Source organism: Hyperolius riggenbachi, chromosome 2 (genome assembly GCF_040937935.1).
Source record: "Hyperolius riggenbachi isolate aHypRig1 chromosome 2, aHypRig1.pri, whole genome shotgun sequence".
Taxonomy (NCBI): domain Eukaryota; kingdom Metazoa; phylum Chordata; class Amphibia; order Anura; family Hyperoliidae; genus Hyperolius; species Hyperolius riggenbachi.
The window spans coordinates 126,436,838-126,448,894 of record NC_090647.1 but is presented as its reverse complement, the minus strand read 5'-3'; the positions used below and the strand labels follow the sequence as shown (position 1 = coordinate 126,448,894).

Genomic DNA, 12,057 nt, shown 5'->3' with positions numbered 1-12,057 from the left:
TGTCTTGTTGGAGGGTGCAGCGTAGGAAGCTTTTGTGACTCCTTAGGATAAACAGTATAATGTGTTTGTGAGCAGATTGGTTCACATATCCTGATACGCAAAAACATTAAAATCTGTGTAGCTTCCCTTGTGCCGGCAGAACAGCCCTCACTCATGGATTCTGTAAGACCTCTGAGGGTGTCCTGTGACCATCTGGCACCAAGATGTAAACAGCAGATCCTAAAAGTCCAGTGAAGCTAGTCATACAGTACACAGCATTTTTAATACAATCAGCATTTGATTCTGTAAAAACAATGCATGTAATAAACATAAAGGCCCTCTCAATCAATGCTCATTTTGTGCATTCAGGGGGAAATACTATTCTTTAATTACACAGTTTTCATCTCTGACACAGCTGTTCCAGAGGAATTCCCTTTGGAAATCAGAAAAACAAACAAACAGATAGATCTGATAACAGTGGTGCCTGTCTGTGAATGCAGTTGTTTGAACATTTGCATGCAAGTGTGCGAAGGGTTATTGATTTTTGATAATTTTCTGGCCACACCCCCTTCAGCACCTCCCTTTCCTTAATAACTTATTTAATGTCCTAACTAGAGGCGATGTGCCTGGATATATCTGTTTTTTTCTTGTTACTGACCCCTGTGGCTAGGGTTTTAATTCTGTGCACTCCCTCCTTCCCCTGTTTGTGTTTTTTGTCAGCATGCACACTGCTTATGCTGGTGTATGTGCATGGTGCGCATGGATACGTTGCGTTAGCTCCCTTGTGTGATTGGTAAGATGCACTATCTGTCCCAGGAGAGGACGTCAGGATGTGTGCTCCTAATCCCTAGATAGGTTTGATGCAATGAATGTGTTTGCATGTCTGCACTATGCATGTTACAGGGCCAGAGTTAGGACACCTACGTTTACCTGGGTACTTCTGCGCAGTATAGGTGACTAAGCAAAAGAATGCATTCTTATGTGAACTAAGACCCCGGCTTTTAACTTAGCTGTAGGGATAACAGTTGTGCCTAGATGAATGAATCTGTGAATGCATTTGCTTAAACATTTGCATGCGAGTGTGCGAAGGGTTACTGATTTTTGCCCTTTGGAACTCAGTCTTATGACCTGGGTCCCTCTAGAAAAGTTGGTGCTGGCAGCATAGTGATATTTCTAGCTGGAGAGCAGCTCTTATTCTCACGCTCCAGCTTCTCCATACGCTGCAAAAAAAATGAATTCTTTGCAGCCAGCACGGCAGTTATGGCATATTCTTACTACGAGACTGAACTATAGCAGCTGTGCAGGCTAGGTAGAATTTGGTGATGTGGGAATATGTGATTCCTTTACCATTGCTCCATGGTCCAGACATTTCCATTGTAGGCACTTTCAGTGGCATACAGGGGTTGGCATGGGCACCTTTACTGGTTTGGGATATTTTGCACCTCCATACATAGCAAGCTGCAACGCAAGAAGTTTTTCAGAAATTTGTGCTAAAATAGCCCTTCAGTGGGATTTGATTAGGCGGGCTAGGCTTCACTCTCCATATGCATTACTCTTACTCTGAAACTTGACCACCAATAACCTCATTACGTTATCATTATTATTTATTGTATTTATAAAGTGGCAACATATTACGCAGCGCTGGACAATAAACAATGATACAAGGATGACAGAATAACCAAAGTTATACAACATAGAATTATACAAGGCAAACCGTACAAGAGACATCATCATGCGGTTATGGGTTGGTTAGGTAGGCCCAGTAATACAAGTACAGGCTGTCAAAGGAGCACAATCATGGGCACACAATCATGTAGAATACACTAGGGAAGGGAGGACCCTGCCAGAGGCTTACAATCTAAGGGACCAGGTTTCCTTCCATGGACCATTCTTTGCAGATATTAACCACTTGTCATAAGTGTTTACAGCCCAGTAAACTTTAAACTTGTTTTATATATTGAAGTTTTTAGACCAGCTAGATCTGCTTCCATATTTTTCCCTTGTTAGATTGTGCATTATAATCAAGCCTAGCAAGTAAGATAAAATGTATGCCATCTTATGGTTGCACAGCCTATTGTGATTGATTGATTTTATTGGTTAATATCTGTGGTCAATTTTGCGCTGAAGTGTATAATCGGCTTATCTAGAGAAGTACTTTGGTTATTAATATTTGGTGGTTGTTTGATTCCTATGATTTGATTTATAATTATTCTGACAACTTGTGTATTTAATAAATTCATTATTTTAAAAGTAAAGAGTTGTCCTGACTTTTCACTCTTTGTACCAGTAGCTTGAGAAACTCGCTATAAGAAATTCAGGTTGGGTGTTTAATATAGTAAGACTCCTCCCATTATTTGTAGGAGGCCTTAGCTTTTGATTTTATGCATCCGGTTATAATTTGTATGACAGAATGGTATAAAAACGCCCGACACACTGCTTACCAGAAACGGCCCATAAGACCTCACTTTTTGAAGATGCTCTGACCCAGGTGGCTAGCCTTCACAATCTGACCCTTGTCAAAGTCACTCAGACACTTGCCCATTTTACTTACTTCCAACACATCACCTTTAAAAACGGACTGCTGCTGCCTAATTTATCTGGCAGGTACCAGTGTAATAAAATAATATTATCTACTTTACCTGTCAGTGATTTAAATGTTATTAAAGAGACACTGAAGCGAATAAAAAAATATGATGTAATGATTTGTATGTTTAGTACAGCTAAGTAATAAAACATTAGGAGCAGAGACATAAGTCTAATATTGTTTCCAGTACAGGAAGAGTTAAGAGAAACTCCAGTTGTTATCTATGCAAAACAGCCATTGAGCTCCACGACTTTCAAAGTCGCAGAGAGCTCCTCTTCTGAAGCTTATTATCTCAACTGTCAGTCACTCTATTTTCTTTTTTTCTGCCAGAGGACAGATCAAAAGTTCGCTGGCCTGCTCTGTAAAATCATTTAGAAAGCTGAGTAGTGTATAAACTGCAAATATTAGAGAATGATGCAATGTTAAAAAAAAAAACCCATTATATAGCTGAAAATAAAAATATGTGAATATTTTCTTTGCTTCTAATGCTCTAGTAATTATCCATACTACACAACCAATTCATTATATCATAATTTTTTTTCGCTTCAGTGTCTCTTTAAATGATTGCTATATATAAATTCCATCTGTGCATTTGGCTGTTCCAGAAGTAACCAAGCACCAGATGCTTGAATGAAGTAGAAAATCTTTATTCTTTAATCCAACATCAGTGTTACAGATTTCAAGCATGCTGTATACTTCTTCAGTCAGTTTTTAGCTTGAAACACAAATTTGCAACTTCATTGGTCAACGTAAGTACGTACAATTTAAATGTATTCTAATTATTGATTTATTTATCAGTTATTTATGACGTTCTTTCTTGCATCCAATCATTTATAAGCTTTCCTTCCTTTCAGTTACTATTCCAAACCAATTTTATCTTGCAGATTTTTCACGATGTTGCTTACAAAGCAAAAGACAGACAAGATTTGCTAGCTGGAATTGATGAATTCTTGGATCAGGTGACAGTACTCCCACCTGGAGAGTGGGATCCATCCATAAGAATTGAGCCACCAAAGAATGTTCCTTCTCAGGTCAGTGCTTTTAGCATATGTATTTTAAAGTGTGCCAATACTCATACTATGTACTTGCCTTTTTAGACAAGGATGCAGGATGCTTAATGCAAAGCCTATTGCATCAATCCTAGGGGGGGGGGGGGGGGGGGGGAACCTGATACCTGCCTACTAAAATCATTTTCCTCCAAGCCTCCTCTACTTTGTTCCTCTCTTTCTTTGGTTGTCAGTGCCACAGAGAGAGTCAAAAGTATCTGAGCCCAAATTGCCTCTGATCCCCACCCCTTGACCCACCTGGCAACTCTTTCACCCCTCCCATAGGTTATTTAACTTATTAACACTTTGTAATTAAAAAAGTCCCAAAAATTAGGTGAAAAAATACTCTCAAAATTATGTTGAGTATTTTCTTTCTTGCTGGTGGTTTAATAGGCATTATATTGAAAAGGTCTAAAAATAACATGTATGAGAAAACTCAGAGGAAAAAGTTAATTGCATATGGGCCAGATGCTGTGATGATATTATGGTCATGCATTCGCAAACCAAGCAAAGGATGTAGAGAAATCCACGTGGCAGATCGCTTTGGCTCAGTGACAGCTAGGAGCATTTTTCTCTCACTGCCTTGCTAGTTTTGTAATGTTCAATGGAATACAAGTCTATACTTACCCTGTCTGCTCACTCTTACTACTGCAGTGGTCATTTACTGCAGCTTACAGTTGTGTTTTGATAGTAAGTTAATCATAATACCCAGCTCAGGGTGACCCAGAACCACTATAAAGGGCTGAAAGAAACCAAAAAGCCCTCCTACTAAAAAGCAATTTTGTGTATAATTGTCCCTCTTAAAACAGAAGGTATTTGTGATAATTAAGCTTAGGGTTAGCAACTGTGGTTTCCCACAATGCATCACTCCCAAATATTCCCATCAAATTAAATTTGAATATGAATACATTTTTTCTTTTTCTAATCTTGCAGGAGAAAAGAAAGATGCCTGGAGTCCCCAATGGTAATGTTTGCCATGTAGATCCTGAGCCAGAACCAGAACACAGTGGACCAGAACTGCAGCGCACAGGGAGGTCAGTGAATGACGATTAAGGAGAACCAGAATCACCATTATTTTTTTCTAGTCAAGAAAAGGGAACTTCCTACTGCAAGAAAAAGCAGTGCAAGGCTGTCCGAATTATTAGTAATTTGGCTTACAGCTACCATTTCAGTATATAAGCACTAAATCAAGTGATTTTGCTTCTAGCAACTCAGCTCAGACACGTCTATCTGCAGATTTCACACCTAACTTTCATTAAGAGGGCTGATGAAGCTGGACATTTTACAAGGAATTTAGCTAAATACTCTACTTGGTTTGTTTTTGCCAATGATAATTTTAGCTTTGTTATATTTTGCCATGAGGTGGGGATTTGGTTAGTGTCAGGTGCCAAGAGGGTTTAGAATGAATGATGTTACTATTGGGTATAAGTAAAGTTAGGCATACGATAAGGCCCCTTCTCCACTTGCATGTTGCTTGCAACGTGGGTGGTCAGAGCAATGCACAACACTGGCATAGTTATCCAATTCTCGATAATGTGGTGCAGATCCCATTCATTTATAATGAATGGGATCACATCTGTATTTGCATAAAATTGTATGCTACCATGCATCACTGCGCTTTACCGCAACACATGGTTGGAAGCAGTGCAGCCTATGCATTTCTCAAGTCTTGCGTGCTGGGTACGTGCGCTAGCGTGCACACATGTACACACACACACACACAGTGCATTGCTCAAAACATGACTAGCAACAATACACAAGTGGGGAAGGGGTCTAAGGGTTAGTGTTATGAAGAAAAACAAATATAATAATCACAATACTTTTACACACAGGGCTACTACAAACTTGTTTTGGGCTGTGTACTAAACACTCTCTGTAGGCTTTGCTCCAGCTACCCAATTTTCCATTTTTTCAAACGTCTGGAAAACCCACCATTGAGGTTTTCAATCGTAGAGGTGACTAAACCAAACGTTTAGCCATTTTTTACCTCTCAGTAAAACCTCCACAGTATATTTTGGGCAAACTGTGCAAGAAATGCTTAGAAAACCTTTTCCATTGTTTTTACTGGTAGCAGCTGACCACCTAGTCATGCATTTGTCTCTTTGCAAAGTTAATGTTGACGTTTCCAACTATGCCACCCCAAACCACCTATGTGTGCATGGCCCCATTTGCCTGCCTTCATTATTCACACCTGTGAAAAACACTGTTGTTAACTGCCTGGCTAACTATAAAAGTGAAATAAAGCCTTAGGGCTGGTTCAGATGGGTGGTAAACACAGCAGCATTGGTGGCCGAAGAAGCGTTGTGTCTAGGGAATCAACCTCCATTCTATTCAAATGGATAGAAACGTTTTTAAATTTCATTTTCCATATTTTGTGGTGTTCGTGTAAATGTAGTGGTAGATCCCGTAATCTGGTCATGGACACCTGCCTCCTAGATGGTTGCATTCAAGAAGTTCCGTTTCTCCCTAGGGGTTTAAAACATGATGCGGCGACAAAGCGCCGGTAAGCAATGCCAAATGCTTTTCTGCTCAGTAATAGAAAAGCATTTAGCATGAGCTAAACGAGCTGATGCGAGCCATCTGCCAGAAGCCCGTGTAAATGGCCCTTAATGTGAGAATGTCAACTGTCTGTTATTGCCGATATGTAACTCTTACACTTAAAAAGGAGGAGTTCCTTGAAAAATAAACACCCATCTTAATATAGAAACCGTATTGGTTGATATCTTGGAAGAGTATGAACCGCTAAGCAAAAACTGGACAAATACTCAAATGTAGTCTAGCACTCATTGTTGAATTTTAGCAAACACTTAAAGCGTGCTAATTTCACCAGCTGTTCCTTTTTCTTTGAGCATTTTCACTTACTCTTCAGAACCAGAATAAAGATAATAAATGATGACTTTTCTCTTAGAGATGTTTCTGGTAGGACACTCACTGTTATTCATTGCAGGCTATTTGGCGGTCTGGTGGTAGACATCAAGAGGAAGGCTCCTTGGTACTGGAGAGACTACAGGGATGCGCTGAGCTTGCAGTGTGTGGCTTCTTTCCTCTTCCTATACTGTGCTTGCATGTCTCCGGTCATCACATTTGGGGGTTTGCTTGGAGAAGCTACGGAAGGTCGAATAGTAAGAAACTTACCTGTGCCTAACACCAATTACTTGAAGCTCACTTCCTTGTTCCATCTCTCTTGACGTCACAAAGGCTGCCCAGCAACTCTTGCTCCATTATATCAGCTGCCTAATTGCCATCCTTCAATTTCTAATCAGGATAATCCCTATCACTGGCTTTATTTAAGCACTGAGCGTGTCTGCTGCCGCCTGGTTGATGGCCAATTAATGGGTTTACAGCTCAGCTTTTCCACTGGCTTTCAACAAGCTTTGATGCAAAGTATTTGATTACATGGAAAAGTAAATGTATCTAATTGCTTTGTGGAAATAATTCACAGAGTGACACCTGACTATTTTAATTGAGCAGGGTGGGCAAATCAGTGCAAGTAAACAACATTTCATTCATTTAATGCTCTATTTTCATGAAAGAACACAACACATTAAATAAAGCCTTCTTTAACAACCACTCCACATAATCAGGAAATAAGATGTGTGTCATGGTATGATGTGCATTGCCAATAACCTGAAATTTGTGCCCCTACAGAGTGCAATAGAATCCTTGTTTGGTGCTTCTATGACAGGAATCGCTTACTCCCTATTTGCTGGACAACCAATGACTATTCTGGGCAGTACAGGACCCGTGCTGGTGTTTGAGAAGATCCTCTTCAAGTTCTGCAAGTAATATACCTTTCTTGGTTTGGGGTTTGCGGTATAAGTATTAATAAATATAACCACACGGAGCAGAGTTGATTTGTATTCTAGGTTTTAATGAGAAATCCTGTATAATAAAAGGCCTGCTGCTGCGTTCGCCTGTGTCACTGCATCCATGTCAGGTTTGCTCTGCACATGAGTGGTATATCCATGTGCAGTACGGCCGGCTCAGGTGCTGCAGTGACTCCTCTCATTGGCTGCCCAGGCAGAGGAGGCAGTCCGTAACCCGGGAGAGAGTGGACTGTGTGAGGAGGAGAGCGAACGGGGGTGGTGCTGTTGCCCTCGATTTCAAGAGCCAGTTATACTGTTAAACGGGTCTCAGTTCTAGTTATAGAATAATGTATTAGTGCCATTATTTAGCGTCCAGATTCATTTTCATCTTCTGCCTATTACAGCAGTTAGACAGTTAGACATATTACTCCACAAAGTTCATTAAATAACTAAATTGGACCTTCCACATTGAATTTCTTAATATAAACATCATGCCTCTGTGAGCTTCTGGGGTCAATCCATGAAGAAGCTTCCTGCTTGAGGGGAGAATCTCCTAACGGAGCAGCACAAAAGACCCGTAGTGCCTACCAAGTGCCTGCCCTCTAGACCAACAATAGTATTTTCTATGTTGTCCGTTTTAAATGACCTATTGGGTTTACATGACTTATGAATTGTACCATTCTATTCTATATTCACGTGGTAACCCAGTTATTTAGAAATGTGATATATATATATATATATATATATATATATATATACCTATATATATATATATATATATATATATATATATACCTATATATATATATATATATACCTAATTTTTCAGCACAAAAAATGTGCTGAAAAGTTACTCCCAGAATGGATGGTGGTGCAGGCTTTGTTACTGGCAGAGGAGCGTAAGGATCGTGCACTAGTGATCCTGCTCTTGCCAGCTGGCTCCCTGCTGTGTTCTTTCCCCCAATCCACATGGTTTGCAGAGTGCACTGCTCAAGACTACTTGTGTCCCAGGCTTGTGGAGTGGAGGTGCAAGCACATGTCAGTGGTGCAGTTGATTTGGGATTCTTCCTGTGTGGCAATCGCCATCTAGTGGCATCTTGAAACACAGCTGTATCATCCTTTGGGCACATCTGGCTATGGGGAGGTGTGCTGACTTGTACATGGGGCATATCTGGCTACTGGGGAAGGGGGCTTTTATGCAAGTCAATCACTTTTTCCTGGTTTCTAAGGGAAAAGTGGGTAACTCGGCTTATATGCCAGTATAATATATAAATATACTTTTTACAACTTTACAACCACTAGTGTAGATTGTGGAGGGGCTATTTTGGTTTGTTTTTTATGCACTTTGTGGATCAAGCAGAAAACTGTATTTACATATGTAAGTACAGTTAAGCTGGCCACTAACAGTCCAATTTCTAGCGAAAAATCGTTCGAGCGATCAGAAATTCTGATCGGATTGGTTGTAAATAATCTCCATTGGTGGACACAATCGATTATGAACGAGTGAAAAAAATGTCGCCCGAATAAATTTTCGTCGAACGAAAATTTGGATTTTCTTGGTGGTCGTGATAGATAGGAAGCAGTGATTGGTTAGTTGATGGTGCAGTGAACGATTTTTCGTCCGATCAGAATTTCTAATCGCTCGAATGATTTTACGCTAGAAATTGGACCGCTAGTGGCCGGCTTTATCCTTTAATTCTTCATCAACTGCTGCCCCCTTCCCATCGACATAAAAAACACCTTCACCTGCCTATCTCCCAGCATGAGAACAAGTCCGTCTGACCCTAGCTAACAACACTGTATTAATGAGAGATGATCAATTCTTCATGTGGACAGAGTGCATGTAGAAGCGCACAATCAATTTGTGACATGATTGGATTTCACTGAATGCAGCTGATTAGAGATATCACTGAACTGTCATGCAGCCCAGATGCCAGATGGGTTAGGTTAATTAGCCAAGGAATATGGTTAGTAAGCTCTCCATGGAACATCTGTATTCCTTGCTTCTTGGAGCCCATTTGCTGCTCTAACCCCCTATTGTTTCCTCATTCATTTATTATAACCTCTACAGTTATGTAAACCTTGATGCAGTGGCATAGCATTTGCCACTGCACCAGGGCACCTGGACCAGAGGGGCCCACTAGGCCCTCCTTCATCCATCTTATTAGCTTATCATTGGAGCTATGCTGGTAAAGAACACCTCTATATGTGCATTGCATAGTGCTAATCCTTAACCTGTTTCCTTACACTAAATACACCTCTCTGTCACTGCAGCTGCCCTTGGTAGGTTTTGGGTCTTCAAATCAATAGAGTGCTTAGGGCCCGTGAAAAACTCGCACTGGGGCCCCAAGCTCCTTGGTTATGCCACTGCCTTTATGTCATTTTACGAGCCCTGAAGGATATTTCTATGTATGCATATTTTCATTATTTTTGAAAATAAACATTTACAGACCATGCTTGCAGTGAGACTGTATTTAACTTGAAAATGTAATTTAATGTTTTATTTGCTTTCTGCATAAAGTCTTTGAATTATAAATGTGTTTCCTGGCATTAGGATATGGCAGTCAGATTTTCAATTTTCTAAGTACTTATAAGAGCTCATTTTTAAAAGCTTTTCTAAATTCAGCTACCAACTCACCCTCTTCAGTTCAATCAATATCTCCTCTATAGCAGTCAGAAAACTGTTTTACAGTTGCACCTATTGATTACACTTCAGTTTTTTGTGGTTGATGTTTTGTTAGGTTTTTATAATATGGAGGTGATGTTGCTAACAGAAGAAAAAGCAAATCTGTACATTAGGTGAAAAGGGGACATCAGTTTGGACGTCACGGTGAGGTATGATCCGTTGTTTGTAATGGAGCATCAGTGCCAACGTCAAACTAACACAAAGTTGGTTCGAGCAACACTTTCAATGATTAAAGTGGGATAAGACTCTGACTTAACTTTCAATAAAAATCTTTTTTCCTACTTTTTATTAGACATACAGTTACTATATTTGATTTTGTGCACAAGTAAAGTCCATTTACATCATTCCTTATCTGCCTGAAATTTCTGGATTTAGACAGGCCAGGCCGTCTGCTGAAACATGGTAATAAAAGCCTCTGCTAAACTTTTAAACTACTGTAAAATGAAGAGGTAGAATGGAATTTTTTTACAATGAGCCACATTGTAAGCATGCATTTTTAATGTGCTATTGAGATGTCCTTGGTCATTCAGATCGAAAGAAAGTATTGTATTGAATTGATTCACAGCATTAAACGACAACTAAAGGACAAATGAGAGGGTTATGGTAGCTGGCATATTTATTTACTTTTAAACAATGCAGGTTGCCTGGCTGTCCTGCTGATCCTCTGCCTCTAATACTTTTAACTATAGACCCTGAACAAGCATGCAGATCAGATTCTCTGACTGAAGTCTGACTGGATTAGCTGCATGCGTGTTTCAGATGTTTGATTCAGACACTACTGATGCATGAAAGATCAGCACAATGTTAAGCAAATGGTATTGTATTGTTTAAAAGAAAATTCTTATGGCAGCCTCTCACTTCATTTGTCCTTTAAGGAATCCAAAATTGAGTTCACATCACTCCCTAAACATTTGGAGGTGTCCTCCTTAGTGTAAAGGCAGTTGATCTTAGCGCCGTACAGTGAAGTGGTCACTCCTATGGCCACACATCATGTATACCAATGAAAGACATATTGGGACAGAGAGGAGGGCAATATATCAGATGATAGTTGGGATGATACATTGACCAGTGTCACTAAGGGCTTCCCCCATCAACCAGACTGCTTGATCTATCGCAATATATTATACAGGGCTTTTCTCACACCTGGTGCCTGCGCCCTGCAAAATTTAGGGCATAGGCAGATGATCTCTGTCCAAAGAGCCATGTGGATTGTCGCACTTTCCTGCATATGATCTGGTCTTGTCCCATGGTAAATGCATACTGGCTGCAGGTTATACAATTGCTGAACGACCATATGGGTTGCCCCCTAGTGTGTGATGCCAAGACTTTGTTTACTGAACTGATTTTCTGATACAGTTACAGTCACATGAAAAAGCAATTTGAGATCAAAACAACTTACTACCGGTAAGTGCTGGACAGCAGCCACAGTCCATTCCTGCTCAGACTGGATTAAAGGGGAACTGAAGAGAGAGGTATATGGAGGCTGTCATGTTTATTTCCTTTTAGACAACACCAGTTGCCTGGCAGCCCTGCTGATCCTCTGCCTCTAATACTATTAGTCATAGCCCCTGAACAAGCATGCAGCAGATCAGGTGTTTCAGTGGTTCAGACTTATAAGTCTGATCTGACAAGACTAGCTGCATGCTTGTTTCTGGTTTTCATCAGATACTACTGCAAAGAAATAGACCAGCAGGGCTGCCAGGCAACTGGTATTGATTAAAAGGAAATAAACATGACAGCCTCCATATACCTCTCTCTTCAGTTCCCCTTTAAAGCAGTTTATGTAATGCTTCTTTATAGGAAAGCTATCTATCAACACAGGGGTGCTATACCCAAGTTCAATAAAATTTGGTCAATGGGGCTTTGTTCTTCGCATATACAAGTGATATAGTTTCGATGCCTTTTGGCTACCTTGGTCAGATATAGCCTAGGAGAATGGACTATCCCTCTGTATTT

The 12,057-nt window shown here is 40.2% G+C and overlaps 1 protein-coding gene across 2 annotated transcripts in view; it reads left to right on the top strand.

The window, feature by feature from the left end:
* Positions 1-12,057, top strand: part of LOC137545771 (electroneutral sodium bicarbonate exchanger 1) — a 252,382-nt gene that overhangs the window by 191,641 nt on the left and 48,684 nt on the right. For both annotated transcript variants that reach the window (XM_068267368.1, XM_068267369.1), the window contains 4 exons: positions 3,448-3,594; positions 4,543-4,643; positions 6,557-6,731; positions 7,258-7,391. In XM_068267368.1, coding sequence (XP_068123469.1) covers positions 3,448-3,594; positions 4,543-4,643; positions 6,557-6,731; positions 7,258-7,391 — 557 coding nt within the window. The remainder of the gene's footprint in view (positions 1-3,447; positions 3,595-4,542; positions 4,644-6,556; positions 6,732-7,257; positions 7,392-12,057) is intronic.